This window comes from Sciurus vulgaris (assembly GCF_902686455.1).
Source record: "Sciurus vulgaris genome assembly, chromosome: 16".
Classification (NCBI taxonomy): Eukaryota; Metazoa; Chordata; class Mammalia; order Rodentia; family Sciuridae; genus Sciurus; species Sciurus vulgaris.
Window position 1 is genome coordinate 5,875,352 of NC_136477.1, and position 25,443 is coordinate 5,900,794.

A 25,443-nucleotide genomic window follows, 5' to 3' on the forward strand; every position below is an offset into this window, starting at 1 on the left:
GAGGGACTTCCTGTCGGCGCCGCCTGCGAAGAGCTTGGCGGCCGGCGGAGACGCGGGTGGCCAGCGATGGCCGCGGAGGGGGCGAGCTAGGGCCAAGTCCACAGAGGCCGACTGGAGATAGCGGCCGAGGATTGGGGGTTCTTGTCGGACGTATGCCGCGTGCCCCTCACCTGTCTGTTCCGCCGCCTCCCAGCAAGGTAGGAGCGGTCAGCGCCAGGGGTAATGGGGACAGGACCCAGGTTCGAATCCCGACCCCGACGTTTGCGCACTACGTGTGGCTGGGCGCGAGCTGACGTCACCTCACCAGGCCTCAGTTTCCTTATCTGGTGCTGTGAGGAGGCGGGGCATGGTCGTGGTCACCGGTGCATCAGTTTGGTTATTAAAACAAGCTGGTTCCCAGGAAGGTCAGCCTCCCATTCATTCATAAAAATTTTATTGAAAGGCTATTATCTGCCTCTTGTTGTCTGGGCGGTGAGCAGACAAAATCCTACCTGTCTGTTTTGGATTGACATTCTAGGCCACCGCTGTCCATGAGAAATATATACAACCTACATAGTAATTTTAAAATGGTTTAATAACACATTCTCAATCAGCGCTGCGCAGTAGAAATTTAAACCAGCCACAAGTTTGTCAGTTACACGTTGAGTTTAAATTGATTAAATTGTGGGCTGGGGTGCAACTTAGCGGTAGAGCACTTATCTGGATGTGCAAATCCCTGGGCTCCATCCCCAACACTGCAGCAACAACAAAACTAAATGATTAACTGATTAAATTATTACTTGTGTTTTTAAAAAGTAAATAATTGCAGGAGATGTTGATGTTAATGTTTTATTTAACCCAATGTGTCCAAAATATAATTTCAACATGTGATCAATGTAAAAATTAGGAGATGTTTTACATTCTGGTTTTTTTTTTTTTTTTTTCATACGCTTTTGAACTCTGCATTTCCAATTGAACTGACTGCCTTTGAAGGACTCAGCAGTCACATGTTGCCAGTGGCTACTGTATTGAACTGTGCAGTGCTACATGGGGAGACAGAAGAGAAAGCAAGTGGATGCCATCTCAAGTGATGAAAAGGGTAAGAAGAAAAGTAAATTGGGGAAAGGGCATGAGAATCATGGGGGTTGCAATTTGAAAGAGAGTGGTCAGCAAGATTGAAAAGATGGCCTTTGCAAAAGGAACCAAGGAGACAAGAACACTGAACAAATAATTACATTCTTCATTGTTCTGTCTTATCCAGAAGAACTTTCTGAGAGGATGGGCATGTTCTGTATTGGCACTAATTCAGTAGCCTCTGTCTCCATGTTACTTTTGGACATTTGGCTGGTGTCACTGAAAAACTGAAATTTTTATTGTATTTAATTTTTAATAATTCAGATAGTCACGTAGGGCTAGTGGCTCCTGTAGTGGATGGCACCGGCTTAGCACAATGGTAGCAAATGCTCAGAGCTGAGCATGTACTTTATGCTGAAGGCTCCATTTACATTCCTTGTGAAATCCTGAAAATACCTCTGCAAGATGAGTGCTGTAATCATTGCTATGAATAAGAAGGAAGTCCTTAGGCCAGGTGTGGTGGTGCACATCTACAGTCCCAACTACTTGGAAGACTGAGGAGGGAGAGTTATTTGAGCCCAGAAGTTCAGAACCAGCCTGGGTAACATAGTGAGACCCATCTCTAACAGAAAAATAGAAAAAACAAACAACAAAATCCATTCATTCATCTATATTCTATTATTAATAATAAACTTTATTTTTAAAATTTTATTTATTTATTTTTATGTGGTGATGAGGATCAAACCCATTGCCTCACATGTTCTAGGCAAGTGCTGTACTGCTCAGCTACAACTCCAGCCCCTAGACTTTATTTTCAATAACCATTTTAGATTCTTGGGATTAGTACAGAAATAATGGGGTTACTATTATTCACCACATGTGGTTCCTGTTAGTAACATTTTTTATTAATATGATACCATTAAAATGAACCAATACTGATACTTTGGGGTTTTTTGTTTGTGTGTTTGTATTTTGGTACTGGGGATTGAACCCACTGCACCCAGTAATACTTTGTGATTGATGGAAGTTTATAGTTGATTATACTTTCCTTGTTTTTCTCTAATTCTTTCTCTCTGCCAGGATCACATCCAGGATCCCAGGTTACATGCAATTTGATTGTCCTAGCTGATCTACTCTTGCCTGGGGCCGATTCTCTGATTCTCCTTGTTTTTGATGGTTTTGAGGAATGCTACTCAGGTATTTTTTAAGATGCTCCTCTCTTGGAATTTGTCATGACAAGACCATGATGGTGGGTTATTGGCAATAAGACTAAAGTGGCAAATTGCCCTTTTCATCACGTCGTATCCAGGTACCTCCCGTCAATATCGTTTGTGTCTGTTGATGTCAGCTTTGATCACCTAACTGAGGTAGTATTGTCAGCTTTTTCCACCATAATTACTTCCATCGCTTTCCTTATCGTATGCTTTGGGAGGAAGTCGGGATGTGCAGCCCACACCTAGGACGTGAGGGGTTATGCTCTGCCTCCTAAGGGTGAATATCTACATAACTAATCATTTAGACTCCTTCTCTGTTTATTAGTTCATTCCATCATCTAGTTATATTGGTATGGACTCGTAGGTATTTATTTTATGCTTTAGGTTATAACTCAGCACTACATTTTTGTTGCTCAATCTGTTCCAGCTGTGGCCATCTTTTGGCTCTTTTGGCTCCTGTGACCCATGGGGTATTCCCATCTTTGTGTATTTTGTGTATTTGGTTCCTTCAGCCTCTTCACAGCATCTCCTCACTCCCTGGCTTTATAAGATGATGCAGTCTCAGCTGGTATATTTCTTGCAGTCCTGGAATCAGCCACTTCTGTAAGGGACCCTGGTTCCTTTTTCAGAGAATGGTATTAGAAATTGAGATCTCGCTCCGGGAGTGCCCCTTGCTCCGGGGCATTGTTTCTTTCAGCTCATCAATACTTTTTAACCACCCACAGCATGTGAGGTGTAAAGTGCTCAGCCTCAGGGTCACAACAGTGACTGTGCTGCATGTGGCATCTGACCTCGTGGACCTCGGCCAACTTGAGGAGGCAGGTTTGAGAGGGGAGCTCCCACTCTCACTAGCTATGTTGCCTTGGACACATTGTTTAATCTCTGAGCTTCAGCCTCCTACTCCATAAAATGGGGATGATTGTAGTACTTCCTGTGGACACTGTGAGAATTAAATGAAATAACCCACTTTTAGAAATTCTGGAACAGAGCCTGGCATAAAGTACTTATTATGTCTTATTCTTATTAACAGTAACAATGAGCTTCACAAATGATTATAATCTGCATAGGCCAGAGTTCCAGGAAAGCATACAATAGGAAGAGTTAACTGATTTGGGGGTGTCTGAGAAGGCTTCCCACATTAGTAGTACTGCAGCTGAGGCATGAGGAGGGAGAATATTTCAGGCAGAAAAAAACAGCAGATGCAAGGGCCCTGAGGCAGGCAGGAGCCCAGCACCCTTAGGAGTAAGAAAAGGCCAACTTTGGAGACATAGTCCTCAGAGGAGACCTGTAGAACTGGCAGGGGCAGGTCAAATGAGGCCTGTGATGAGTTAGGACCCTGTTCTGAGAGCAAGAGAACTGACTTGGCCCCGTACACGCATCTGGTAAGGGCAGAGTGGTGACTTGAACCTAGTTCTGATCAGTCTCGGAGATCTTTATTTTGCTTGTTGGAATTTGATATACAAAGTCCTTGTTTTCTGTTTTGTATTGTTTTGTTTTTGTCAGAAGAAGCAGTTTCAGCCTTCAAGGGTAGGATCAGGCATATACTCCAGCCAGAGTTGTTCCAGGTTGTTCTTGCTATCCCTGAAAGTCACAGTCTCTTTCCTCTAGCACAAACTGTGAAGCTCTGTAAGGTCAAGATACACAGAAACGACCCAGTGGTGGGACCCTTCTCTCGAGGACACTGTTGCCCTGAGGAGAAACAGGCACATTGGAACACAAATCCATCTAGGTTGACAAGGGACGGCACAGATAGACCTCTGGTGGAGGTAGTAGCTGAGCCAGATTAAAGAATAGGGAGGGTCTGCCAGGCAGAGAGGTGGGAAACTGGGACTGGGCAGGTAGCAGAGGACACAGATTTGTCTAGGACGATCATTCAGGGGCCAGGGATGGCGGTTTCAAGAGGAGGAGGGGAGTGATTTGGGACTAGAGAGTCATCTGTCCCCTGCTTTGACGGGCCTCAGAGTCAGAAAAGTTGGAACGTTATCCCATAGACAGGCATCAGCAAATAATTACATGACTATGCCCATATCTGTTTTTGTACAGCCTAGAGCTAAAAATTAGCTTTATATTTTTCATGTGGTTGGAAAAAAAAGAACAGTTGGTATTTTGTGACATATAAAAACTAGATGAAATGCAAAATTGCATTGTCCATAAAATTTGACAGTAACACAACCGTGCTGCTCCCCTGTATGTTGCCTGTGGCTGCTCAGAGCTATGGGAGCAGAGGTGAGGATGCCCTGGCAGGGCCTGTGTCACAAGTGTGCAAACTGTGCATGAAACTCACCATTTTGAAGTTTTTAATAATTTATGAATACAGGGCCCCACACTTTGGAAAATTATGTAGCCAGTCCTAGCAACAGAGACCACGTGGCACACAAAGCATCAAATATTTGCTGTAGGACCCTTTCCAGGAAAAGTTTGTAGATCCCTGCTATGGTTGGCAGAAAAATGGTCCCCAAAGATGTCTACGTCCCAACCCCCTGGAACCTGTGACCATGTGACCTCGCACAGCAAAAGGGACTGTGAAGTGCTTGGAGTAAGGAACTTGAGATTGAAAGATGATCCTGGGTCGGTGGGGCTCAGTATCACCACAGGGTCCTCCTAAGAGTGAGGCAAGAGGGTCAGAGGTAGAGAGGAACTGGAAGATGCAGCATTGCTGGCTCTGAAGATGGAGGAAGGGGGTGCAGGCTCTTCTAGAAGCTGGAAAAGGCAGGATGTGGGTTCACCCCTGGAGTCACCAGGAGGCACCAGACTTGTCAGCATCTTGATTTTAGCCTGGTGAGACTAATTTCAGACTTTCGAAGTCCAGGGCTGTAGCATAATATGTGTTATTATAACCTGCCAAGGTTGTAGTAATTAATCACAGCAGCAGTAGGGAATAATAGGCAAAAAGCACCTGAAAGAATTTATCATTTAGCCAAGAGAATTTTTAAATGTGAGACATACATGATATTTTTCTTTCTTTATTGGAAGGGAACAGGGCAAGCATGGAATTCAATCTGAGGAGAGAGGCTCTCTGACTGAGGAGTGTCAGCACAGGGAAAGCTAGGGAGTGACGTGGGGTGTGGAGAGAAGGAGGTAGAGTCCAGATGTTCACATTGGACTTGGTGACCAGTGGAGAAGGTGGCAGCCAGATCAATTAAATACAGAGATAAGGGGAGAAGTCATTGTATCTCAACCATTTGTAGGTCTCAGTATGTGGGTTGGGGTGTCTTGGGGGACATCAGAAATGAGTGTAAGGGTCAGGTGATCAGTTCACTGGTCAGCCCCCAAACAAAGCTGAGGTATAACAGCAGGATGCCCATTCTGGGAACAGAAGCCAGGCAAGCTCATACAAGCCCAAAGAACCTTCAGGAAGGCTCAGGTTCTTTGGGGACCTGACTTAAAACTGATTCCTCCTCAAGTGCCAGTAGGCCAGTCACAGGGGAAAATAGGAAGCTTGAGTTGACTTTTAGGTTAGCAACAGTGTGGAGCTGTTGCCTGATGAAGTCACCACCTGAGAAGCAGGTAGCCTCAGAGTCCCGACCTTCCAGGCAAACACCTTTTGCCATTCCTGCTTGTGTACAGTGTGACCCAAAGGGGTTGGCCTGGAGCAGACACAGAACGCTGGATTTCCTTCAGGAGCTCCTGGGCTAATCAGTCGCATTCCCTGAGCTCACGTGCTTGTCTGTAAACGGCAGGTGTTCACAGCCACCCTGCGGCCCATGCAAAGCAGAGAGGAAGCAGAGCGCTTGCCAACAACCATCCACAGCACCAGTCCCAGTACACAAAACTGTGTCAACGTCCCCAAGAGCAGCAAGGGCTGCTGCACCTCTGTCTCACGGTTGCCGCCCTAAGTAAACATGGGTCACTGATCTGAGCCAGTCTTGGAAGTTTTGTTTCCAGTTCGTTCCCCCTGGATCCAGCCTATAGCACTTCTACCCAGTGTCTTTCTGGGGGAGAAACAGCAGTGGGCATTTTCTCTCTCTAGAGTCAAACAATAGGAAAAGCCCAGAGCTCCTTGCTCCTAGGGTCATGGAGTGGCCCAGTCTGCCCTGTTGTATTGACAGTGACCACATTCACTCAGGCATTCCCGGGGTGGACCATTAATCAATAAATCAACACTCCACCCTCCTTGCTTCTGCAGGGACTTACTTGGCAGAGCCCCTGCACTCTCTGGTTTGTAAGGGTTCCTGTTTGGTGTTTTTGCATCTAACTTTACTTTTTCATCTCACAAGCTCCCTTTCTCGTAGTGTCTCTCACTGGTTCTAGCATGATTTGTTGGCCCTTTTGCAGTGCTCGCTTGGTAATCTTAAGTGAAAATTCAGTGGTTTTCTAAACCACAAAGGAGTGCAACTGCCACCACTATCTCATTCCAACATTCTCATCTCTCCAAAAGAAACCCTGTGTCCCTTAGCTGTCATTCCCTGTCACCCCCCTACAGCTGCTGGCAACAGTTAATCTGCTTTCTGTCTGTGGATGGCCTCTTCTGGATACTTTGTATAAATGGAATCTTACAGTATGTGGCCTTTTTTCACTGAGCATGATGTCCTCGGGGTTCACCCATGCTGTAGTGTGTTACTGGTTCATTCCTTTTTATGGCTAAATAATATTCCACTGTATGGGTGGACCTCATGTTGTGTTTATCCATTCATCCATTGCAGGACATTTGGGCTAGTTCCGCCTTTTGACTTCAGGGACTAGTGTTGCTCTGAACAATCATGTACAAGTTTCCATGTGAACATAACGTGTTCATTTTTCTTCCGTATATTCTATCTAGAAGTGAAACACATGAGTACTCTCTTTTGTTTTTTGGTTTTTTCTAATGCTAGGAATGGAACCCAGAGCCTTGTGTTAGGCAAGTGCTGTGCCACTGAGCTGCACCCCAGCCTTTATTTCCCACTTTTTGAAGAACTTCCAGGCAGGTTTTTCCAGTCTTTTATTTATAAAACGACGATGAAATCTTCACATGCCTTTCAGTCCGCTGGTAAGCAGTCAGTTTACCACTTGAATGTCTCCGTCCTAGGCTAGAGAAGTAGCTCAGTGGTAGAGCTATTTCTCTACCATTGACAAGGGTATGTGCAAGGCCCCGAGTTCAATCCTCAGCACCCCAAAAAAAGGAAGAAGGGAGAGAGAGAGAAGGGAATTCTAGCTTTGTTCCTTATCCAGCAACCCAGGGGAAGCACCCACAGGCACTGGTCAAGGAGCCAGAATCCTGGGAATTTGGACACCCCCTTCTCTTGTAAATGAAGCTGACCTGGAATTCTGGTGGAAGGACCAGCCACCATACATTAGGGGCTCAGCCTTAGCAAGGGGCCACCTGCAAATCCAGAGACTGGCCAGGGTAACTGCACCCTTACAGCAGGGACAAGACAAGGACAGGGACCCAGGAGCAGGCAGCTGAATTAGATGTGCCCAGGTGGGAGCAGCAGCCATCCCCCGAGATCAGCTTTCCCACTCCCAGAGGTAGCTACCCATGAATTTGCCAGTGCTTACTTGCAAGATGGCTGCAAGCTGCAAGAGCCCCTGGGGAAGAATGAGCACTTGGGATACTGCCAGGTTCTGCCCTACCCTGGCAACTTCCATTCTCAGTGCATCTCAAGACCCTCCCAGTCCCTCAGATGGGAGACCAGAAAGTGCAGATCAAAAGCCATAGCCAGAGCATTTCTTAGAGCACTCCAGAGGCTCACCCCCAAGTGTTCAGAATAAAAAGAAAGTAGCATTAAAAGCTCGTGCAAGAGCCAAAGGGGCAAAGGGCAGGAACAGTAACTCACTGAAGAGGAGTCAACTAACCTGATCCTGGGTTAACAAGTTGCCAAGGCGGGAGCCCATGAGTGGGATTGGTCAAGGCAAAGTCTCACTCCAACACAGGCAGGACCCACACTCACTTTCCTAAGGGATGGCGCTCACTTTACTCAGAAAGACCCTTTGATGGACATTTACCCACCATATCATAGAGTTCATGATCTAACAGTGAAAATTATCCCTAGCCACTGGTGAAAGGGCTATCCACAGGAGGGTGTGTCTTACCATCTTTAATAGGTCACCTTCAAGTGGTGTCTAGCTCAAAGCCCAGGGATGGGACTGGTTTGGTGAGTCACAGGTCCGCTAGAAACTACAGTTAGGAGGCCTGCAGCCACATGGAGTCCTAGTGGCTCCCAGGCCTTGGACCAGGTGCAGTCCAGATGCCCCTCAGCCCATACTTGCTCACATGCTCTGACTCTCAGAAAAGTGGCCAAAGCGGGCAGGGACTGGGATCAGCAGACCCTGGAACTTGTGCACCGAACCCTCAACACTCCACTGCACATGGCATAAGAGAAAGGAGCATGGCCCCAGGTAGCAGCTGCAACCTGCATGGCCTCTACTTGTGGATCCCAAAGGTAAGGACAGTGCAAGAAGGAATGAGGGGGACCAACTGGTGGGACCCCAACCCCAGGGGGAACACATGACAAAGGACTGATGTGAGGGGTTGAAGTTAGGAGAAGAGAGGAGGGGGCTAGAGGAGATGGTTTGAAATTGGCCACTTGGGAAGGAAAGGAGCCCAGGAGGGTGGGCTCCTTCATGCTGGCATGGGTGGGCAGAGAGTTCTGTTCCATCCAGTCAGGAACCCACAGCTTCATAGGGTGGACAGGGCATCCTTGGCAGTGCAGTTAAGCAGTGGCTTCAGGTGCAGTTGGGAGAGGGTAAGATGGGGATGGGGAAAGTGTCTTTATCTTTGGTCCATCTGTCAGACCTGTCATTGGGTTGCACTTTGGGGCAGTGGGCTCTGCTACAGCCTATTAGGTCTCAGCAGGAGATCGTGGGTGGCTCTTATCACCCACAGGCACTGTCAGGTCTTCCACAGGTCAAGAAGTTAAAATCCTGGGGGTTGGACACCCCATTCTCTTGCAGATGAGGCTGGCCTGGACCCCTGACTGGGGGACCAGGTGCCATACATCGAGACTTGTACTCAGCATGGAACCACCTAGAAATCCAGAATCTGACTGGGGCAACTGCAGCTTTGCAAGGACAGGGATTGAGGAGCAGGCAGCCGGATTGGGTATACCCAGGTGGGAGGGGCAGAGGTGGGCCCTCCTGTGGACTCACCTCCAGGACCCAGGCTTCCCTGGGCACATGCTTGCCTTCCTCTTCCTCCCCCGCCCCCCACTGTGCCATTGCACAGGGGAGTTATCTGCCCAGATCCCTGCTGCCTACCTTCCTCTTGACTGTCATCTCTGCCCTGGCCCCAGGAATGCTGCTGTCCTGCTCTGGCAGAGAATGGTGGTGAGACACCTAGCATAGGATCTGGCTCTCTGCTAAGCCGTCAGTGAACTTAAGTGCTGTCCTCCCTGGTCCCTGTGGCTTGAAGGAAAAAAGCTCAGGTGTATCCATCTTGGCCTCTCCAGCTCCCTGCACACTGGGCCTGGTGCTTAGTAGGTGGCAAAAGTCTGCTGACCAATTGAACAGCAGCCAGCCCTTGCTCTCAGTGGCCAACAGGACATCACCAACTAGGTTCATTATGTCCCACACATTGTACCCTGACCCCCGACCTGTAGATCAGTCTTCTCAAACACTATAGGAAATGGGGGGGCACCCTACACCCACTCTAGGGGGGGTCTGTCAAGAGTCCAGGGGGTGGCAGTTGTGGAGGGGATCAGTGACATGAATCCTGTGGGGGAGGCAGCAATAAAGAGCTCAGAGAACAAGGCAAGCCAAAGGAGGGGGACCCTCCACCCCAGCTTGCCATCTCCTCCACTGACCCATTGCCTGCTGACCATCCTTGAATGAACTAGCGCGAACCTTCATCCAGTGACTGGCACAGGCTCTAGAAGTTTCCCCAGGACATTGTCCTCCCCTGCCCCACCTTTCCCAGTATAGCAAGGGCCTGGGTCCCAGAGGCTGCACTGGTAGGCCTGGGGGTGCGGGGAGAAAACATTATTAGATCTATCTACCTTCCAGGACCCAGGCCTGCTGGGCCTTCGCATTCCAGAGTAGGAGCACGTTCAACCCACACAGATGCTTCCATTCCAGGGCCAGGCCAAGGTCATGAGGAACTAGAAACTGCTTTTCCCAAGAAAGGCATTAAGTAGAAGCCCTCTAGCTGTCCATGGGGGTAAAGCCCCTCTGAGTTTGGTAGAGGGGGTTGAAAGCTGTTGACAACATACTTTAAATAGGGACTTCTCTCTCTGCCCTGCACACCTCTGGGCTGGATGATTCTTTGTGGCGAGGGACTGTCCAGTGTATGGTAAGACATCAGTAGCATCTCTGGGCTACTCTCGCCTGTTGGGCATCACCTGGTATCTTGGGGGCCCTGCTGAGAATCCTCATTTTGCAGAATAAAACCTATGTGGATGTTAAGGGCCTTGGGTCACATTCAGGTATGTAGGGAGCCTGCTGTTCACTTGGTGGTTTTTTGGTGCAGGGGATCAAACTCAGAACATTCTGTGTGCAAACCTCTACACCTAAAGGACACTCCTAGCCCCAAGCCTGCTGTTTTACATGCCCAATCCCCTCTGCCTGGAGTCCCATCCCCCAGCATTACCTGCCATCTTCCAGAACTGAACCCACGTCACCTCCCCCAAGAATGTTCTGTGGACCTTCATCTTATGGGTTTGATCACCAAGGTATTGTGGAAGGCAAATTAATGCCCCTTCCCATAATGTCCACATCCTTATCCCCAGTGCCTGGGACGTAAACAAAGGGAGTTTGTAGGTGGGATTTGAGATGGGGGATCATTCTGGATTATCCAGTGGCCCAATGTCATCAAAAGGGATTTCATAAGAGGAAGGCAGGAGAGTCGGAGACGGAGATGGAAGTACTGATCAGAGAGACAGGAAGACGTTGACTACTGGCTCTGAAGGCGGAGGAAGGGGCCATGAGCCAAGGGGTGTGGGCACCTCTAGGAGCTGGAAAAGGTAGGAGGTAGAATCTCCCCAGAAGCCTTCAGAAAGATCCTGCTGATACCTTAACTTTAGGACTTCTGACCTCTGACACTGAAATAACAAATTTGTCTTTCCTCTCCAATTAAAAAAGTTACCTACCAAAGTCTCTGTGTTAGCTTTGCATTGTTAAAATACATGTGGCAACTAGCACCTTTTTCCAAAGACGTAGACAGGTTTGTCTAGGAAAGTGGGTACATTCAAGGGAGAATGGGAGCTGTCTCAAGAGAGATGCCTTGGGGGTAAAGCAAGAACTCCACATTTAAGGGGGAATGGGAGCCGTCTCAAGGGGGTCTGGGGTGTTAGTGATTACCGTGGGGTGGCAACGGTCTATGAGCAGAGCCAGGGTGTGGCTACCCTTTCAGCCATTCCCCTACATCTTGCATTGCCCTCACCTTACGAGGGCATGTTGCTCAGGAACTGAGGTGACTGCCTTATAAAGACAAAAGGTTTATTCAGCTGCACAGTTTTGGAGGTTTGAGATCAGGTGACCCCACTGTTTTGGACCTCGAGGGAACTGGATGGCCATGGTGAGAGTGCTCTAGGAGCAAGAGTCTCTTCTCAAACCAGGAAGCAGAGACAGACCAAGGGACTGGGGTTCCAGGGTTCCAACAGGTCCAAGAAAACACATGGAAAATTAGAAAATATTGAAGATGAATGAAAAAAAAATTATGGGATGCAGCAAAAGCAGTGCCTACATTATATGCAAAGAAAGTTTTAATTAATCTGAATTTACCCCTCCAGGGACTAGAAAAAGAAGAGTAAATTAAATCCAAAGCTAGAAGGAAGGAAGGATATAATGAAGATTGGAGTGGAGAAAAATGGAAATAGAGAATGAAAACACAGTGGAAAGAATCAAAAACCAAAATTGGTTCTTTTATAAGAAACAAAATTGACAAATTTCACCTTGAACAAGAAAAAAAGAAAAAAGTTATTAAAAATGAATCAGCTGAGCGCGGTGGTACATGCCTGTAGTCCCAGTGACTTAGGAGGCTGGAGCAGGAGGATAACTTTAACTGATGTGTGCTTAGGATGACCAGAAGCCAGGTGGATGGGCAGAGCCTTCTGCTCTCCCTAAACCTGTGGGCACCAGTGGCCCCCTGAACCCCTTCCCACTCATGACGTATTCACAGTACTGCCAGGGTTCCCAGGTTTGAGATGACTGCAGGCGGGTCTCAGATTCGTCATGGATCCATCTACCACTTCGTCTTGCCTGCACTTTTGAATCCCCTGCCCCAGTGCTTTCCTCTCCAGTGCATCTTCCACAGGACCTTGGCAGTGCTCAGACACGGGCTTGACCACAACCTTCCCCTGGCTACATGAATCCCCTCAGCAGCTCCCGAGTCCGGGTGATGAAGGTCACCTTCCTTGGCTTAGCATCTGAAGCCCTGAATAGCCTGTCCCTCCCACCTGTCTTCCGCCCTCCACCCCCGCCCCACTCTCCCACCCAGCTGTTGGGCAATTGGCAGCTTCTAGCATCCTGTTCTGCTGGCCTCTGACACCTGCTCATCTTTCAGGTCTCCATTCAGCTCTTGTTCCCTGTGGAGGCCTGGTGGGTGCCCTAGGCATCCCGCAGCCTGCAGCTACCTTCTCCAGGATGCCCACCTCCAAGCCTTGCCGCATCCTGTGAACATCCCCTGGGGAATGGACTGTCTGTCATTCCCTTCAGTCCCCAGCTCCCTGCATATTACTTGCCATCTGTTTTTAAATGTAGGCTTTATGATTATGCAGGTATAGGAGCCCAACAGATCAGGAGATGATTGACATTGAAGAGATACTTTGTTACTCTCAATTCCCAAGAGGAGGGGCACACAGGGCCATATGGGAAAGCACCAAGGGCCCATCAGGAGGTAGACAGTGCAAAGAGAACCCGTGGGCACAAGTCTTTGTAAGAGTTTACAGTCAGTGAGGCAGGTTAAGGGGCTTAGGCTGGCCTCGTTTAACTCATTTCATAGGGTCCGGGGCATTCAGATTGTCTAGAAGCATCTGGTACCTGGCTGAGGGAACTAAAGCAGGTGGATCAGAGTGGGGAATGCAGTCAGAGGTAGAGCACTTACCTCCAGGTTCCATCCCCAGCACCACAAAAATATTTAAAAGTTTTAAAGATAAGTTTTTGGGTTTTATGTTTAAGGATCATTAGTAAGCCAGGTGCAGTGGCACATGCCTATAGTCCCAGGTACTCCAGAGGCAGAGGCAGGAGGATGGCTTGAGCCCAGGAGTTCAAGTCCAGCTATGTTAGCTTTTCATTGCTGTGACAAAATACCTGAACAAACTACTTAATGGAGGAAACATTCCTGTTTCAGAGTTTCATGGTTTCAGAGATTTTAGCTAGTGGTCTGCTGACTCCATTGCTTTGGGCCTGAGGTGAGGCAGAACCTCATGGTGGAAGGGCATGAGGGAGGAAGGATGATCTGATGGCAGCAAGGAAGCAGAGAGAGAGCAAGGAAGGGGCATGGAACACGGTTCACCTCTGTTCCCTCCATCTCCCAACAGTGCCATCAACTGGGGACTGACACATGGCATTTGGAGGACAGTAAGATCCAAACCATAATACCAGCCTGGGCAACACAGCAAGACCCTATAGTAAAAAAAAAAAAAAAAAAAGGCTGGGGTTGTGGCTCAGTGGTGGAGCACTGGCAAGCATGCATGAGGCCCTGGGTTCAATCCTCAGCACCACATAAAAATAAAATAAAGGTATTATGTCTGCCTACAACTAAAAAATATAGTTAAAAAATCATTTGGAAGACAAAATGGGCCCAATCAACAGGGTTAGTTCAGCCCCTCGCCTGATGCCTGGCACATAGTAGGTACTGAGTGTTTGTTGAATAAGTGAAATATCAAATGACCTCAAAGGGATGATTAATGAGGAGTTAATGACATTCATCCATGATGGCTGTGACACACCCACTTTTTTACTCTGTCTCCCAGGGCCTGTCCTGACCGATGCATAGGAGATGCACAAAAAACCTGTCTCACAGGGAAGCAGAGCTCAGCAGCTTCAAAGAGGGACTCAGGGCTCCATGGGACCTTCTCTGCAGGGCCCACCACCCTTCACCCTCCCCATGCCATCTCTGCCCCAGCCCCAGATGTCAGGGCCAGCATCAGGCAGTCACCCTTCCCAGATGTTCAGTCCATACACATGGGAAGAGCAGGAAAGATACAAGGACTTGAGCCATGGCAAGGACCAGTACTGGAAGTCTGAGTCCCATGGCCTGTGCCCAAGGCCATTGCTGCAGCTGTTCTCTGGAACAAAGGCCACCTGTCAGTCAAGGGGCAGGAAGTCCCTTGAAGCCAGCCTTCCAGGATGCAGCAGGGCTGACTGCATTGGGGACATAGCAAAAAGGGTTACACAGACTGTCCATAAACCAGGTCCTGAAACACCAGGTTGGGGGCTTACAAAGCATCCTGGAAGACCCATTTTCCTCCCCTCCTCCAGTTGCCAGGCAATCAGAGTGCATCTGGACCAGAGGAAGAGGTAGCTGGTTTCAGGACATACATAGATTGAAATTGAAGGGATGGAAAAGCATAGTCCTAGCAAATGGAAACCAAAAGAGAGCAGGGGTGGCTACACTTAATAGCAAATAAAATAGATTTTAAGTCAAATTGTAAAATGAGACAAGATTATTACATAATGATAAAGGGGTCAGTACATCAAAAGGAATATATAAATATAGCTGCACTCAACATCGGAACACCTAAATATATAAAGCAAATATTAATAGAACTAACCAGAGAGATAGACTCTGATATAATAAAAGCAGGGGACTTCAGTGTCCCACTTTCAGTCATGAACATATTATCCAGACAGAAAATCAATACAGAAACATTAGACTGGAACCACACTCTAGACCAAATGGACCTCATAAACATGTATAGAACATTCCATCCAATGGTGCAAAATATACCTTCTTCTCAAGTGCACATTGAACATTCCCCAGGGTAGATCATATATTAGGCAAAAAACAAGTCTCAACAAATTTAAGATTATAAGCAGATTAAGTATCTTTTCCATCCACCATAGTATGCAATTAGAAAGCAAAAGTAGGAGGAATTTCAATAATATGTGGAAACTAAATAACACATTTTGAATAATCAGTGGATCAATGAGGAGATTAAAAGAGAAATTAATGGATGAAATTGGAGAATATCATGCTAAGTGAGATAAGCCAGTCTCAAAAAACCAAAGGACGAATGATCTCGCTGATAAGCAGATGATGACATATAATGGGGGGTGGGAGGGGTTAGCATTAGGGTTAGGGTTAGGTTTAGGGTTAGGGTTAGGGAGGGGGGCAAGAATGGAGGAAGGAAGGACTGTATAGAGGGAAAAGAGGGGTGGGGGGGAAGGGGGAAAATGGCAGAATTAATCAAACAACATTGCCCTGTGTAAATGTATGATTACATGAATGGTATGCCTTTACTCCATGTACAAAGAATCAAAATGTATCCCATTTGTTTACAATAAAAAAAAAAGAAAAAAAAACTGCAACTCTTTTCTGAGTCCTTCATGTGCTAATTACACCGTGAAATCAGGAAAAAAAAGGGGAAATTAAAAAATATCAAAAACATAATTGGGTACACAATATATCAGAGCTTATGGGATACAGTTAAAGAAGTTCTAAGAAGGAAATTTATAGCAATAAATGCCTACATCAATAAAGAAGAGCTGGATATGGTGGCACATGCCTGTAATCTTAGTGGCTTGGAAGGCTGAGGACTCAGCAATTTAGCGAGGCCTAAGCAACTTAACTGGGGATGTGTGGCTCAGTGGTTGAGTGCCCCTGGATTCAATTCCTGGTTTAAAAAAAAAAAAAAAAAAAAAAAAAAAAGAGAAAAAAAAAAAAAAAAAAATAAAAAAAGAACAAATTATTTTTTTAAAAAAAGAAGCCCTCAGCTATAAAGAATAATAAAATTATGGCATTTGCAGAAAAATGGATGAAATTGGAGAATATCATGTTATGTGAGATAAGCCAATCTCAAAAATCCAAAAGACGAATGATCTCACTGATAAGCGGATGATGACACATAATGGGGGGTGGGAGGGGGGCAAGAATGGAGGAAGGAGGGACTGTGTAGAGGGAAAAGAGGGGTGGGGGGGTGGGAAGGGAAAAATAACGGGATGAATCAAACGTCATTACCCTATATAAATGTATGATTATGCAAATGGTATACTGTTACTCCATGTACAAACAGGAACAACATGTATCCCATTTGTTTACAATAAAAATAAATTAAAAAGAAAAAAAGAAGCCGCTCCAGCCACACCTGCCAGATAAGGCACCTGGTATCAAAAGTCCTTGTGAGATGCACAGATGATGTTGGGGAAGGCCTCTAGCTGCTTCTCCCAGAGACCACTACAGTCAAGACTTCGAGAGTCCAGTCAGGGTCTTGGAGGCACCAAAGTTTCAGGACAGCTGTAGGCATCCAGGGTCTGATATGCTAAAGTCACTACAGGAGGACTCACTTCAGCCTGGAGCACTCACCCAGTGCCCCTGCATCTTCGCCCATGATGCCTCAGGCTTCTCCTCTGCAGCCCTTCAACATTAGGGGACTGTCACACTTTCTTTCAAGGCATTAAAAAAAAAAAAAAAAGAAAGGTAAATGACAAGGCCTCCCTGGCCCTCAGTCTCCTCCTTTGTACATTTGAATCTTCCCTCTGTGTGCACACACTGGAGGTGCCCTCCTCTGGGCAAGGAATACTTCCAGAGTTGAGCCCATCCCCTGCCCACCACCTGGCCACTATGGTTGGCTCAGCGTGTAGAAGATTCGTGCCAGGCTCAGGAAGTGGTCAGTACCTGACTTTGGTTGAGTTGCAGCTGGAGTCCACCTCAGCTTTCCACCATCATTACAACTAATGACTAGAAGCCAGAAGGATGGGAGATTCTGCCCCACTCCACCCCGGGCTGGGTTCACATCACACTTTCAGAGAAGGCTCTGTTGGTACCAGTTTTGCCTCCAGCAAAGGTAGAGATGGGAGAGGTGTGGCCTCCCGGCACCAGTTCAGCCCTGACCGTGAAGATCTGGTCCTCACATTTATCAGAACTTCCTCAGAACTCCAAGCTTTAATTCAGCGCCTCCTCTTCTTAAACAGCCTGTCTCCCACCGGGACCCCTAGGTCTGGGGCGTGTAACCTACATCCTGGCCCCTGGGGGCGGGGGGGCTCCCTCAGTCCTCCTCCTCCTCATGATGGTAGTTGGTGGGACCAACCCTGAGGGCAGGACGGGAACGTGGGCTCACATTCCGGCGACCTCCCGCCAAGTCTGGGTCACGCCAGGCCAGACCGCTGCCCGCCAACGGCGCAGGTAGGAGGGCAGTGGGCCATAGCGGGTAGGCAAGCTCTGACCCGCCACGCCGCGTCCCCAAGCCCGCAGCCACGCGGAGCCGCGTCCCCGCCTAGCCTCACCCACCCAAAGAAAAGAACCTGAGCAGCAGGCGGGTGCAGGAGCCTACACCTGCGGGAGCAACCGACCGGACCGCGGGGCTGCAAGACAGCTGAAGGGGAAGAACTGAGCCCGTAAGCCCCGCCCCGACGCTAAGCCCCCCCATCAGGCTCTAAGCACCGATTAAATCCCGCCTCCAACCATAAGCCCCGCCTGGCAGCTCTAAAAGCCATTTATCAAGCCCCGCCCATTTCAATCCCCACCCACTAAGTTCCGCCCTGGTCCTTAAAGCCTCGGACCCTCCCCCCGTAGTAAGCCCCGCCCACCCGGCTGCAGGCTTGTAGGCCCAGGGCCACCTCTAGGGACTCCCCGCAGAGGACTGGTGGTGTAGCTCCGTGGTAGAGCGCTTGCCCTTCCATCCCCAAGCACCGCAAAAAAAGAAGAGGGAGAACTTTGCCAATCATTAAAAATGAAAAGCAATGCGATGCGAAGTCTCCGCAGTGCCCCTCCACTCCTTTGTACCATCCTTCCCTAGCCCCTCACTCTGTTGCAGGTGAATGTTGCTTTGCTTCCCGCAGACATGGTTATCTGCGGCTCCTGGCTTTGCTTTCTTCTTCGTGGCTGTGGTCTTTGTTTTCTTCTCCCGTTCTTGGTACAGGGAATTGAACCCAGGGGTGCTCTACTACTGAACTATATTTCCAGCCCTTTTCACTTTTTATTTGAAGAAAGGTTCTCCCTAAGTTGCAGAGGCTGGCCTTGAACTTGCAATCCTCCTGCTTTATCCTCCCTGGTCGCTGGAAACAGGAGTGCACCACCATTTCCGGCTTATTGAGATTATTCTTTTTTTTTTTTTTTTTTCTTTTTTTCTCATGGTGCTGGGGATTGAACCCAGGGCCTTGTACATGCGAGGCAAGCACTCTTACCGACTGAGTTACATCCCGAGCCCTAGATTATTCTTTAATAACCCACAGGCCATACACTCTACCATCAAAATGTACCTTTCTGTGGTGTTTATTAGACGTAGACAATCATTGCCATTTTCTGATTTCAGAACAAAAAGGTACACCTTGAGCAACCAGTCTTCCTCCTCCCCACTGCCCATGGCCGCCACTAATCTACTTTCTGTTTCTATGGATTTGCCTATCACAAACCCAGGGCATATTTGTGACATGATAAATTGTCTCCCTGTGCAGGAAACGGAGATGGGGGTAAAGTTTGGGCCCCTTGTAGACGTGGGAGTAGGCAGCCAGGGGAAGGCTTTCTTTAGGGGCTCTGTCAGCTGAGGCTTTTGTGCAGGAAGACTGTGTGCAGGTGAGGGGACAGGAGATGACAAAGGGCCCTTCAGGAAGAGTGCAAGGGTGTTGGCTAAGAGGCCTGGGATGGAGGCGGCTCATGGGGCAGCCAGCCTTTGAGAGGAGCCAGGTGGAGATCAGGCTTGGTCTATCTATCCTGAGGGAGAAGCTTGGAGTCTCACAGAGCAGGTGGGGTGAGGGAGGGAGGGAGGGGAGAGGGAGGGGGAGCTTGTGGGGTGGGGCTCTACCTATAAAGAGTGGAGTCCAGCCACCTGCACACAGTACACCCCAGCAGGCACTGGCTCCGGGACCCCATCAGCATTGGTGAGTCCTTTCCCTGGCCACGACAGAGCAGCAGCGGGTCCCTTCTGCTCAGCTTGTCCCTATCCTGAGCCACCTGCTTCTCTTGCCCTGGGCCCTGGCTTGAGATGGGGAAGACAGTGCCTGCTGCTGTCTTCCTTGGGTCCTTATCACCGCCCCCTCTACCTCCCCAGGTGACCTGTCTATCCTTGAGGTGCCCAGAGAGGAGGGAAGACAGTGCCTGCTGCTGTCTTCCTTGGGTCCTTATCACCGCCCCCTCTACCTCCCCAGGTGACCTGTCTATCCTTGAGGTGCCCAGAGAGGAGGTCCCGCGTGCGCCATGAACCCTTGGATCCTTGCCAGCCTGGTAGCCTGCTTTGTGGGGGCCTGGGTCCCTGCTGTCCATACTCAAGGTACTATATTTGGTCAACAATACTTACACTAGCCCCTGGTTCCTCCTCTCCCTGTCTATCCCCTCCCCGCATTTACCCTCTGCTCTTCTAGGTCCCTTACCTCTACTGAATTCTCCTATGGCTCCTGTTCCCAACATAGCAGAGATTGCTGGCATTTGTGCCCTGGGACGGACAGAGACAGAGGGTCCCCAGCTCCTTCTTCCAGAGTCCTCCACCCTATGGTACCTCCTTTGCAGGACTCCAGTGGCCAAGGGAATGTGGGAGCAAAGGGTGGCTTCCAGCTGTTGGTAAAGTCACCTGTAGCTAGGAATATACTTCAGTGTCCTGACCCTGTAAAGCCGGAGGGGGGTTGGAGATCAGAGCCCTAGAGACCGTGGGAAGGGGCTTCCCATCGGGGCCCTGCCCAGCTTACCTGTGTAGTGCAGCTGAGAATCGCTACTCAACCTGTGTGGGCTTTAGTTTTCACATGTACAAGGTGGAAATCTGAAGTCCGTACTGGCGGGAGCAGATGTGAGGATCCAATGAGCTAATGGCTGCATGAGTCTCTCAGCCTGCTGCGCAGCAGCAACAGTGATTACCATTATTGTTGTTAAGGGAAACCTTTTCCGTCTTCCTCTCCATCTCCACCCCAGAGAAGGCCCTTGAGGATTTTGGTTACCAAAGGCCAGATATAGGCATGCAGACTCCCCCAGGACCCCTGAGACTGGGTACTACATTCCTGTGGCAAGGCCAGTGAGTCCCACCAGATGGCCTTGGCAGGGTTGAGGACCATGACTCCACCCTCCTGCCCTGCCTGTCCCCATATTAGAGCTTAGCCTTTGCCCAGGAGGGAGGCTGGTCTTTGTTCCCATTGTCCTGCTATCCCAGTGCCTGTCCTTTGATCCTTCAGGGAGGGGGAGCGGCCCCTAGCCTTGGGAACTACCTGCTGAAGATGTTGGCGCCCCAGGTCCTATCTAACGCGACTGCTCTTTGTCCTCAGGGACAAGGTGGGGGGATGCAAGGAGAATGGAGCCTTCCCTCTGCTCCACCGCTATTGCGTCTGCCAGGACTCGGACTTAGGTGGGCTCTGGCAAAGGTGGATTGCAGGGGACCCCCAAGACTGACTGGGCAAAAGAGCCACCTTGGCCGCCACCACCATCTCATCCACCCCTCCTCTGCTCATTCATCCCAACCTGCTTCTCTCCGAGGTTTTTCAAGCATCCCCGGGGCTGTGTGTCCCCCTCCTCAAGAATATCAACTTCCCTGTTTCCCCACCATGCCAGGAGCTCCCCAAGACAACATTAATTCCAGTTCTCTGTTTAGGTACTTGGCACATAGTGGGAATTCTTGAAGTGTTTTTGTTAACTCCACAGTAAATCCCCTAGGACTCCTAGTATCTGGCTGGGTCACTTAAGTGGTCTCTGTGATGGGGACAGAGAGGAAGACATGCCTTCCACATGGAGACAGACCAGCCTGGAGCTGGAGCTGGGACCTCAACAGGAGCTAACCAACCTTGTTTTTAGGAGACTGGCACTAGGAACACACACTTCTGATGCCAGACGTGAAGGGGTGGCACAAACTGAGCAGCTGCAGTTGTGTCAGATGTCATAGGTTAAGGATCTCCCTCCCACAAGACCCCATTACAATATGGCCTCTCTGGGCCTGTTTTCCCTCCTCAGGCTGCTGCGCCTGTGCTCCCAGAGCAGAGAAGGGGCTTTGGGCTGTTTCTTTGGTGGTCCACTCCTTTCCCAGCAGGGCCCATGGACTCCTCCAACTCCTGCCTGCTGTCACAATATCAAGACTGAGTGGCAGTCAGGTAGTCCACAGGCCTCTGTTGGGTCTTGAAGGGTCATGGCGTGCGTTTCCATGTGTGCGTGGCGGCCACGTCTGTGACTGTCCCTGCCCAGTGCGCATGCACGGATTTGAGCGTGCGGGTGGCTGTGTGGTTGCAGGTGCCTTCGAGGACTGCTGCCTGGATTACCACCCCCACACCACACTGGCTCTGCTTCTACGCGCCAGGTCTTACTGGGTCCAGGAGGTGAGCGGCAGCTGCAACCTGCCTGCAGTGATGTGAGTGGGGCCACGGGAGGGGAGTGGGGATCACACTCGGCCTTGCTGCCCCTCACTGCTAACACGGCCACCCCCTCTCCACCCGCTGCAGATTCCACTTCCGCCGGACAGGTAGGATGGTGTGTGGGAACCCACGGGACATCAGGGTACAGAAGGCAAAGAGAATTCTGGAGCGCAGGGCCTCCCAGAGGTCTAAATACAACACCCGACTCACCGTCCAAGGTGGGTGAGACCCCAGCCCAGTATCTAGGGAGCCCACCCTCCCTGTCTGCAGGCCCCTTTGCTTCTCAGTCTCTGAGGGAGAGAACCAGAGCTCAGCATGGGCAGCTGCCCCTGCTCCAAAGAGAGCCAGCTGCTGCTGAGTGGGGTGCAGCAAGCAAGCGACCCACAGTGTCATCATCCAGCTCCTCTAAAACCAGAGCACTTTCAACTGGTGAACGTGGAAAGTTCAAGCAAAGGGGAGAGTCATTGGCTCAAATAACCAGCAATGGCTTCAGGCTTGGCTGGATCCAGAGGTTCACAGGCTGTTGCTGAAGCTCTTCTCTCTCCCTCTACCTTTGGATAGGCTTTCTGGCTGGGAGGAAGAAGCTGAGCACTGGAACAGCCAGGCCACCGTTGTCCAAGTTGAAGGATCTCAGCAGCAGTAGCAGCAGAAGCAAAAGGAATGTTTCTCTAAGCTAATCCAGGTAAGGACTGCTCATGTGACCTTCCTCCATCTATTACTGAGGTTTGGAGGCTATGGTTGAAGGCTCATGATGGGTCAAGACTGGGACAGGGCATTTGCCTCCAGGACCAAGGAGGTCTGGATACAGATCCACCCAGGAGGATCCTCGGTGGCTGCCCACAGCTCCCCCGCAGCCCAGCGGGACATTGATAAGTGCTGACGTGAAAGGTCAGGCCGGTGGACCAAAAGCTGTGGGACCTCCCATAAGATGAGAGAACAACACTCGACACAACACTTCCGATGCCAGATGTGAAGGGCAGCACAACCCAAGCAACCGGAGATTGTGTCAGATGCCACCGGGGAAGGATCTCTGTCACACAAGACTGCCCCCATTAATATGCAACCTCTCTGAGCCTCAGTTTTGCCATCCCTAAAATGGGGACGATAACAGTACTGTCTATTCCAACGGGTAGCAGAGCCCATTGTAATTTACAGTGTCTGGCATGCAGTTTGTGGTGGGTAGGTCGCCACCTATACTTTGACCAACCAGCTATAAATTGGGGCTTCTGTGACTGCCTCCTTAGGTTCGATCATTTGCTAGATCCACTCCCAGAACTCAGGGAAACACATTTACCAGTTTATTAAAAGGATATTACAAAGGATCTGGATGGACAGTCAGATGAAGGAGAGTCACAGGCAAAGTCTGGAAGGGTCCCAAGTACAGGAGTCCTTGTCCACTCGGAGTTGGGGTGCACCACTCTCCTAGCACACGGGCGTGTTCACCAACCCGGAAGCTCCCTGAGCCCCAGAGTTCAGGGATTTTTATGGAGGCTTTATCACACAGGAATGATGGATTATTAACTCTCCTTCCAGGCCTCCTCCTCTCTCTGGAGAGGGAGGGGTGGAGCGGAAGCTCCATGCTTCTAAGCATGGTTTGGTCTTTCTGGTGACCAGCCCCCATCCAGGAGTCCCCTCATCAGAACAAAAGCCTGTCCTATTGCCCAGGAAATTCCAAGGATTATTAGCAGCTCTGTGTCAGGAATCAGGTCAAAGACCAAATGTTAGAATAAAAGATGCTCCTAACATCCTTACTGCTCATGTTACAAGGCTTTGAGGAACTGTGTGCCCGGGCAGAGACTGATAAGTGTAGTTATTATTTTACAGCTCCTGGTCACTCCAGTTCCACCTCTAATCCCTCCTGCAGGGCTGTAAGCCTGCACCGCATCTCCAGCATCCAACAGCACCAGCGCGGCTGGGCCTTTCTCCACCACAGGGGTTGCCCCTCGGCCCTTCAGCCCAAATCCTAGCCCCTGTGCCTGTGTTGGTTTTCTCCTCTGTTTCTACCACCTCTTGCCCCTTGGGCAGCTGGGAAGAGGGAGGTGACTTTAGATTAGTCTCCTTACTGCTCTGGGATCAGCATCAACCCTGGGCAGAGGCTCTTGTAGACAAGATTCTTTGGGATACATCACCCACCTGCATCTTCTTGCCATTCATCCCAGGCCACCTACCAATGTGCCTCCAGGTCTTTGCAAAGTTTTGGTTGGTCCAAAAACATCCTCCCAAGGTTGTGCTTTTAAAATGATTTTCAAATAAACCTTTGGGGAAATGCCATTCTTTTCTGTCCTGTTTTATTATGGGAAGATTCATTTTATTTAATGAAGATCTGTGGCCCCAGCACTCATGACTGGTAGGTCCTGAAGGGCTGGGCACTGGGCAGGTTGGATGTGTCCTGCTTTTCCCCAGTGGTGACCTTGAGCCAACTGCTCACTCTCTTGGTGCCTCTTTGCTTGTCTGTGAAGTAGGATTCATTGTGTTTGCTCTGCCCAGATCCTAGGGCTGAGGGTGTGGAGGGATGGACAAGTTCTCTACAAATCATATAAGGCTGCCCAGGGGCCCCTGGTAAGTCAGATGGGCAGGACCTGGGCAAGGATAGGGCCCTGGGACCAGGCACTTGAGACACCTCTGTAGGCGGAGATTTGAGACACTGACTTTGCTGCTCCCAATCCTTAATAGCCTCACTTTTCATCACAACAGAGAATATTCCAGATGCAAGTCAAACATATCCTCTGCAGATGACATCCTAGTGGTTTGGGGCCTCACCCCACACTGTATGGGTGACCCAGGCAGAATCTATGCCTCCTCTAAGCCTCAGTACCTCCTGCCCTCCACCCCCATAGAACAGGGCTGATAATGCTGCCTGCCACCAGGAACTAGCTGGGGGTCAAATACATTCCTAGTACTGGGCATGCAATGGCAAGAACGGACTCTTCATTAATGAGGCGAGCATCCTGGTCACCAAGCTCCGCCACCAGATTTGGGTGGATCCAGCCCAACCTGGAGCCAGGTAGTCAAGGACCACCACAGGGACAAAGGCAAATGCACCCCCCAGATGGGTTTGGTTCATAGCCTGACAGCCATTAAGATTCCACCTTAGCTCACAGTTTGCCAAATACCAAGTGTGCCCCGTCTGCCCACCCTCAAACAGTCTTACTGGTTTTAAAGACCAGGTGCCTTTGAAGAGCCAGCGTGCTCACCACGACCCTTCAGTGCTGAGGGTGAAGCTCCGAGGAGACATCCCAACGGCCGGTGCTAGAGCCCTCAACTTGCCACTTGCCCTTTCACTTAACATCCTTATCACAGGGTAAGGATCTGGGGTTCAAGTGCCTGCACTGGTCAAAGTTCACCTGAAGCCAATTAACATTCCTAAGCCCCAGCCCACCCCTGCCTGCAACCAGTAAGTCCTTCCTTTTGTTCCAGTCAACCAGAGAGGTCTCCCTGCCCAGTAAAGGTTTTGCTTATTCGCATTCTCAGGACTTGATTTCTTTTCTGTCGCTGAGGCAAAACTCCCAGGGCCTGGAATCAGGACGGGATGGTGATTGACAATTCAGGTGCTGGCACGGCTCCCTGACTTTCAGTCTGGCCTGACTTTGGCCAGAGTTGCTTCACCTCTGAGCCATAGCTTTCCCCTCTGTAAAATGGGGCTGATAATACCACCATTCCACTGGGACCAAGTGATGACCAAATTGTTAATAATGGTGAAGTACTGAGAGCAGCGTTGATACGTAGAACAGACTGGCCATTATCATCATGATTGAGCAACCTGCAGGGCTGCCAGCAGCTGCCACTCACAGCCTGGTTCTGAGTTTGTGCCAAACGCACAGGCCTGAGGTTGGCAGAACCCTTC

At 49.5% G+C, this 25,443-nt stretch overlaps 1 protein-coding gene across 3 annotated transcripts; it reads left to right on the forward strand.

Annotated features, from left to right (window-relative positions):
- Positions 1-14: 14 nt before the first annotated feature.
- Positions 15-23,771, forward strand: CCL25 (C-C motif chemokine ligand 25). Of its 3 annotated transcripts, XM_079115218.1 has the most exons (8): positions 15-197; positions 973-1,078; positions 2,134-2,250; positions 19,425-19,546; positions 21,478-21,595; positions 21,687-21,817; positions 22,161-22,281; positions 23,424-23,771. In XM_079115218.1, exons 4-7 carry the CDS (start codon positions 19,474-19,476, stop codon positions 22,274-22,276), a joined length of 438 nt encoding a protein of 145 aa, XP_078971344.1. In that variant the 5' UTR covers positions 15-197; positions 973-1,078; positions 2,134-2,250; positions 19,425-19,473; the 3' UTR covers positions 22,277-22,281; positions 23,424-23,771. The 3 variants fall into 3 exon arrangements, 1 of the variants encoding a protein (XP_078971344.1); XR_013759876.1 differs by lacking the exons at positions 19,425-19,546; positions 21,478-21,595; positions 21,687-21,817; positions 22,161-22,281; positions 23,424-23,771 and adding an exon at positions 11,909-12,117; XR_013759877.1 differs by lacking the exons at positions 19,425-19,546; positions 21,478-21,595; positions 21,687-21,817; positions 22,161-22,281; positions 23,424-23,771 and adding an exon at positions 2,363-2,975.
- The last annotated feature ends 1,672 nt before the right edge of the window (positions 23,772-25,443 follow it).

Bases quoted from the DNA above. Each gene is read 5' to 3' on its own strand.
- CCL25 (XM_079115218.1), top strand. From the start codon at position 19,474: ATGAACCCTTGGATCCTTGCCAGCCTGGTAGCCTGCTTTGTGGGGGCC. The intron at 21,596-21,686 runs GTGAGTGGGGCC...CACCCGCTGCAG, and splicing joins TGCAACCTGCCTGCAGTGAT to ATTCCACTTCCGCCGGACAG. The intron at 21,818-22,160 runs GTGGGTGAGACC...ACCTTTGGATAG, and splicing joins CACCCGACTCACCGTCCAAG to GCTTTCTGGCTGGGAGGAAG.